General features: G+C 37.6%; 1 protein-coding gene across 1 annotated transcript in view; it reads right to left on the minus strand.

Moving 5' to 3' along the window:
- Positions 1–5,912, minus strand: part of NAV3 (neuron navigator 3) — a 694,120-nt gene extending 688,208 nt beyond the window's left edge. Inside the window, exon 1 of the mRNA XM_045289780.1 lies at positions 5,512–5,912. Coding sequence (XP_045145715.1) covers positions 5,512–5,583 — 72 coding nt within the window. The 5' untranslated portion in view covers positions 5,584–5,912. The remainder of the gene's footprint in view (positions 1–5,511) is intronic.
- Between the last annotated feature and the right edge of the window lie 1,126 nt (positions 5,913–7,038).

The following is a 7,038-nucleotide window of genomic DNA, read 5'->3' on the forward strand; positions in this document are numbered from 1 at the left end:
TCCTGCAGTCGGCATCATTGCCTCTGTTTTGTGAGGTGGAGGACTTTGTGGACTGATGTTGGGTTAATGGGTTAATGTTGGACTTGTGGGCTTGGTCAGCATTGGGTTGGGATGTTTACGTGATGCACATTTTCTTTACATAAAACTCTCTCTTATACATGAGTTGCTGTGGATTTGTTACTCCAAAGTACCCAGACTAATACAGGCTGTAAACATTTACGGAAGCAGATAGCTTAATTTTTGTTCTGCTGAATGACTGGTGGGTTTGAACCACTAACTTTGTGGATAGCAGTCCAAGTGCTTACCCAACAGTGCCACCAGAACTCCTATCATCAAACTAAGGACCTCTGAATATATGAAATAAGTTGGCATGTCCCTTTCTGGCTTAGAGAATAGAGCAACAAAATAATTCTAACAATTGAACAAATGTGTAATATATTTATACGGAAATAATCCAAAGCCATGATTTCAAATTCTATATCCAGCTATCTCTAGTAATACCTAGTAAATTATTGACTATGACACATGCTTTGGTTTAATACACAAAATAATCACGGAGCAGTAATATATTATCCCAAGGCTGTCTAAATTTGAAACTGCTGCAATTAGACTGGCAGTAAAACATACTGAGCTCTGCCTTTCAGTTCAAGGTCACAGTTAATTATATATCCATGACATTTGTACCTATAGGGTTTTCACAATTCTAGGAGCTTCTGCAGAAATAATTCCACAAAGCAGTAATAGTGCTAGAAAGTGATATACTAACCTCATTGGCATCAAAGTGTGAACCTGAGTCAAAAGGTTACTTTTCCAAAAGTAAGGCACCTCATTATAAGCATTTAAGAATTTTGAGATGTCATAAAATATTTCCCATCTGGGACATTCCAGAAACTGAGTGCCAAGAGCAGGATATGGGCCAAAACTAACTGAAGGTGATAAAAATCACAGCGATCAAAAAGGCAATTGAATTCCACCTAGACCGACGCATATCCATGTTGATTTGCAATTCTTTGTGCTTCCTTCAACTTCTGTTATGATCCATATCTCTAGTTATTCATTATGTCAGACAGGGTATATGATTATGATACCATTTAACTTTCAATTATGTTTTTTTTTGTTCAGATGTAATAAAGTGACATTACCCAAAATGAGTCCAAAAAGCCAGACACACTTATGAATTGTTGAATTTTAATTGAGTGTACATATTCTTGAAGACCAGATGATTGTTTCTTCAGAACCAAAATATCTGGGTTGGAGTGGGGCACACGCAGCTTCCCTCTTTGTAGGAAGATATTTTCTGACTAAACCGTACGGGAACAAGCACCCATGTGCCCTATAGTAACTGTTCTATACAGGATCTCTCCCCTCACATTCACCCACTCACTTCACTATAACACATACTGAACCAAAATTGCTCAGTACCCTGAGTTTCTACTTATAATTCTCATTCACAATCTCATTAGCTCATTAGCCTAATAGTTTCTAGTTAGAAGTATAGAATAAATAAGCGTAGAAATAAAACATTTTTAACAAGAAAAGCAAATCAATTATTTGTAGACTTAATATGAGATTCATTGTTGAGTGTTTTATAAATTAGGTGCCTTCAGTAAACCCAGTTGGATCCATCTTGCTTTGAATGTCTATCAGTATTAAAGACTGTGAAAAGCACACATTTTTTTCAGTAACCTGACCCCTCTTCCCAACCCACACCTAAAACTGCTTCACTTCTGCATCAAGTCATGAGTTATGATCAATTCCATTTATTTTACTAGTCAATTCATTGTGACGGACTGGAAATATTTGAAGTAATAACATGAATTATTTTATAATCATTACTGGCAATTGTGAGGTGGCAGAGCCATTTCCAGATAGGGTCTACAGAGATTTCAAGATGCTACACTTCATTTTTATCCTTAATAACACACTCACAAAAGTGGCAATGGAACTAAGCATTCTTGTTAACATTTCACAAATCCAAATCTTAAGAAATCTCTGTTTCTGGTTTATTTCACTGTTTGGCAACACTCCCATGAGAAGCCACCCCTTTGTCCCATTAGAACATCGTTTACCTTTTTGAAACTGGTCATTGAAAATATCCAATCCTGTCCCACCTCTTCAACAAGCAGAATGTGAGGCTACAGTAAGATTTAAATCCTCTGGCCCTACACCACCAAGGCATTCTTTTTAATTTTCCCACAGGATTAGGGCTCTCTATGGGGTTGTCTGAAGTCTACTACTATTAGTACATTCTTTATAAGCTGAATAGTTCTTTGTGTATCAGTCTAAGAAACTCAGACTTACTTAAATTCCACACAAGAAAATTGCAGAATTGCTTTTAGAATCTCTTCAGCTTGTAAACCCTTTTGTGTTTCAAGAGAATATCTCTTATTCAGGAAGTGGAATGACTGCACCTGTCAAATGGATCTTGGCTAAAAGAAGGGAATACCAGAAAAGGAGGGGATACCAGAAATATTTTCCTTGTATTTTATGGGCTTTGCATAGGAATTCAACTGTGTGGATCATAACAAACTCTGGATGGCCTTGAGAACAATTGGAATTCAGAACACTTCTGCACTCATGTGCAACTTGTACATGGATTAAGAGGTCACATACAGAACAAAGGAATACTGCATCGTTTCACATCAGTAAAGGTGTGCCCCAAGGATGCATCATCTCACTGTATTTGTTCACTATGTATGCTGAGCATATGCATTCATGCTGAAGAAGAATTCAGCATCAGAACTGGAGGACATTTTACATATAATTTGCAGACGACACAACCTTGCTTGCTGAAAGTGAGGAGGGCTTGAAACACTTGATGAAAATCAGGATTACAGCCCTCTGTATGGAACACAATTCAAAGTAAAGAAGACCAATGTCCTCACAATTAGATGAATTGTTAACACCATGATAAATGAAGAAAAGTTTGAAGTTGTCAAAAATTTTATCTTGATTGGATCCACTATCAATGCTCACGGAAGCAGAAGTCAAGAGATCAAACAATACATCGCATTGGATAAATGTGTTGCACAAGACCTCTATAGAGTATTGGAAAGCAAGGACTATGGTGCTCCTGACCCAAGGTATGGTATTTTCAGTGAACTCATATGTCTGTCAACTTTGGACATTGCATACGGAAGACCAAAGAACTGATGTATTATGGTGCTAGTGAAGGATATTTCAAGAACCACGAACTGCCACCGAACAAACAATTCTACCTTGGCAGAGAAGGATGGCCAGAGTGCTCCTAAGAGGCAAAGTTGGAGAGACTTTGCCTGATATACTGTGGACGTGTTGTCAGGAGAGACAACTCCCTGGAGAAGGAAATCATGTTTGGTGGAGTAGAGGGGAAGTGAAAAACAGGAAGGCTCTGGATAAGATAGGTTAACACAGAGGCTACAACAATGGGTTCAAACATAAGAACAACTGTGAAGATACCACAGTACCGAGCAGTGTATCGCTCTGTTGTACTTAGGGTCAATATGGGGAAGAATGGACGTGATAACTCCTAACAACAAACACCTGCCAAGGTGCTTTCTTACTGCTAGAGCATCAGACCCTCTAACCAAGATGAAAAACTCACTGCCACAGAGTTGGAGAGGATATAGCCTCCAGAGGACAGGACAGAACTGCCCCTGTGGGAGTCCAGGAGAGGTTGTGAAGAGATGGGGAGCTAATCACAAGGAATATCAAAAAGAAGAAAATGTTCTAAAACTAATTATTAAGTTTATTGTACAACTCTTTTAATATAGATAAACTACTGAACTGTATGATATATGAATTACATGCCAGTAAAACTTAAATAAAATGAAATTCTCAGGGCATGGATATCATAAAATAAATAGTAAGAGAGAAACACACAACAACAGCCCCAAACCCATCACTGTCAAGTTGATCCCAACTCATAGTAACTCAACAGGACAGAGTTGGATTGACAGTTTCCAATGCTGTAACTCTGTACAGAAGCCGATTTCCAAACTGCTCCCCTACAGAGCAGCTGTTGAGTTTGTACCACTGACGATTCCTTCGATTAGCTGAGCATGTAACCACTGTAGTAGGAGGGCTCCTAACCAAGATTACAACTGTATACTAATAGCAATTACTAATTTATTACTTGCCTCCATTGTCACTAAATCAACCCAGCAGATCCATTACCATCAGAGCTGGTGACATTTTAAAAATGTAGATGTAGAAAAATGATTAAATGGCTTGAAATTAAAAATATACCCCAAAATCTCTTCTAAAGTAATACCCTTAGTGGCAGCAGGAGGGAAAAAATGAGGGGGCCTTTGTAATACCAACATCTTTTGGCAACACACTTATTTGTGTGTGTATTCACATCAAAGTGAAAATTTATTTCAAGCATCTTGGATATTATGGTAGTTGGTATTTTGAGATTTTTCTTATACTTGGCATAAATAATCCCTCAGTGTCTTCTGTGACTGATGGCAGGGGATTAATATAACGCCTATTCAAATGGCATTGATCACACACCGAACAAAAATAATAATAGCCAGTTGACTGCACAGCCTCTTCTAACCATCTGACCTTCAAAACCGTGAAATAGCTAGCTGCACTGTGGGTGCACAAAGTGACTAGCAAACAAAATGTCCCAGATAGATGGCAAAACAAACCTTAATAGAGCCCCACAGGTCCAGGTCTAACTAAAAATCTCCTTTTCATTATCTCATTATTCCTTGCTTTTGTGCCTTAGCCACTGGGTCCCCACACACCTTTCTGTCCTAACTGAGTCAATGAAAGTGCTGCAAAAGATAATGTATTTCCTTCTGAGTGGGGCTTTCTCTCCTGGGTGCTATCGCTGACCCTTCTGATAAGTGATCTCTCAATGGTTCTCAACACAGCACAGCACTTTATCAGGTAAGAGTTTCTAAGAAGGTAGAAAAATGAAGTCTAAATGCAATTCTCAGTATTTATAAAGCTCTCAAAACCTTTTATTAAATATTAGCACAGTCCTCTTTTGGTATTTTCCATGAGTTTCTTCCAAATCACACATGACAAGTGAAACCAATAAAGCTTATCATAATCTTAAGCATTCCTACCCAGCTGTGTAAGTAATTAAGGTGTAAGTTGTGGCCAAATAAATGATACTGGCAACCTATGTCTTCTAATGACAGCAAGGTATTCTCTTTTTAAGACCCCGACTTGCCCTGTTACACCAGAGGTGCCCCATTACTTAACACCATCCTCTAGCTCAGAATTACTCCAAAGAAGGCAGGCCAGCAGATTACTAACATAAAGCCAACAGTAAGAGAAAACAGTCAAGTCACTGGCCAACCCACCGCATGGGCAAATTCAGAGGACTATACAATAAAATCACTGACCCATACTGGAATTCAAACCCACAGCAACACCACAGCTGTACGGCAGGGGGTTTTTTGCCTTCATAAATAGGGTTATTCTATCTCATCAAGCCAATTCATCTTTAATGCACTAAATTCTTCATAATCATAAAGAAAAGGTACCAAACAAGAGGACATTTGTTTGCATTACCTTCTTCTGGTCTTCTAGCTTGTGACTCACTGTATTCTTCCCATGTCTGTTCATTTCTGAAGATAAATCCATCACATTCAGTTCTTGCTCTTCAAAGTGGGATCTTTTCAAAAAAGCAGCAAACTAATCCAAGATGCAATCACTTGAAAAACACTTGCATGCCACATTTCTCATCAGACACCCTCTCTGACCTTCATCGACTCCAAGGAATGAATAAAATATCCATTGAGTGAATGGAAAAAATAAATTTTGCAATATACTCCTGAGACCTTCCAAATAAACATATCGTTCTTATATGCTGACGTCTCAAAAGAGAAATGTTTATCCACAGGAATTTTACCTCCAACTGCTATCTTTTTCTTTCTTCACAGTTTTCCATTTTAATAAAAAGTACAGTTTCTGTACACCTAGAATTTAAAGAAAAGCACACAGTTAATTCCTCCTGCCATCCATTACAGTAAAATCAATAGAATAAAATTATCTAAAATTATTTCGTAAAAAAAATTAAGAATGGATATTTTAATTAAGAATAATGCCAAAAAAAGGCATTTTTTCACTTCAGTGGCATTTAAAGTATCAATTGTACACCTAAAATAAACAGAATATGAAGTACAGACATTATAACATATTAAAGTAAGTTAAAAAAGCAATGGAAATACATTAAATATGTACATATGGTCAATTGTTCCACTTATTTGTTTCACCCTCTATAGATTCACAGAATTTTAGAGAAGAGCTTAATATGACCAGACATTCTGCTAGATCCTTTGATGCTTTTTATAATCAATTTTATGTCAACTTTAAAGGTTATCTGCAATACGGTATAATTTACCATCTTAAAATGAAAAAAAAGTGAAGCTTGTATAACATGAGGAATGGGTAATTAACAATAGCGAATTCAGATCTCCTTGACTCGCACATCCTTATTTGTCCAAGACACTCTCCTCATAGTTGGTCCACAAGCACACCACAAGAGTCTGTCACGTGTCTGGCTGAATTAAAGATGCATAGGCTTTCTCTCTGAATGGGGCCATCTAATTTATCTGTTTCCAAACCCAGGCGAAAAGAGAATCATCTGGGATTGATCTGAAATATACAGGTTCTACCCCAATCCTGCCAATTCCAAAACTGTAGTGTTTGGAAACCTGTATTCTTCTAGTGACTTCCAATGTAGGAGAACCGCAACTCAGTTGGAACTTCCTCCTAATGCAAAGCATCCCCAGCTTCTCAGTATACTGGAATCCCCAGGGAACCTTGCAAAATATGCTGGTGTCCCCTTCCCACTATGTTAATATATCACTTCCATAACATAAATCGCCAACCACTATTGACTACATTATACAAGAAAAAATCGTCTCCAAAGACAACCTATTCCACTTTGGGCTACTTTTCGTTATTAGTCAGTTCTTTCTAATTTGCAAGAAATCTTCCTCATCTGTATTACTTAATTTCTACCCATTGGTAATTATTTATATACTCTGCAGACATGAATGTGCACTAAAAACCAAGCTCCCGTTTTATATGACA

Source organism: Echinops telfairi, unplaced genomic scaffold (genome assembly GCF_000313985.2).
Source record: "Echinops telfairi isolate 266 unplaced genomic scaffold, ASM31398v2 ScPeMD7_2;HRSCAF=8, whole genome shotgun sequence".
In the NCBI taxonomy this organism is placed as follows: domain Eukaryota; kingdom Metazoa; phylum Chordata; class Mammalia; order Afrosoricida; family Tenrecidae; genus Echinops; species Echinops telfairi.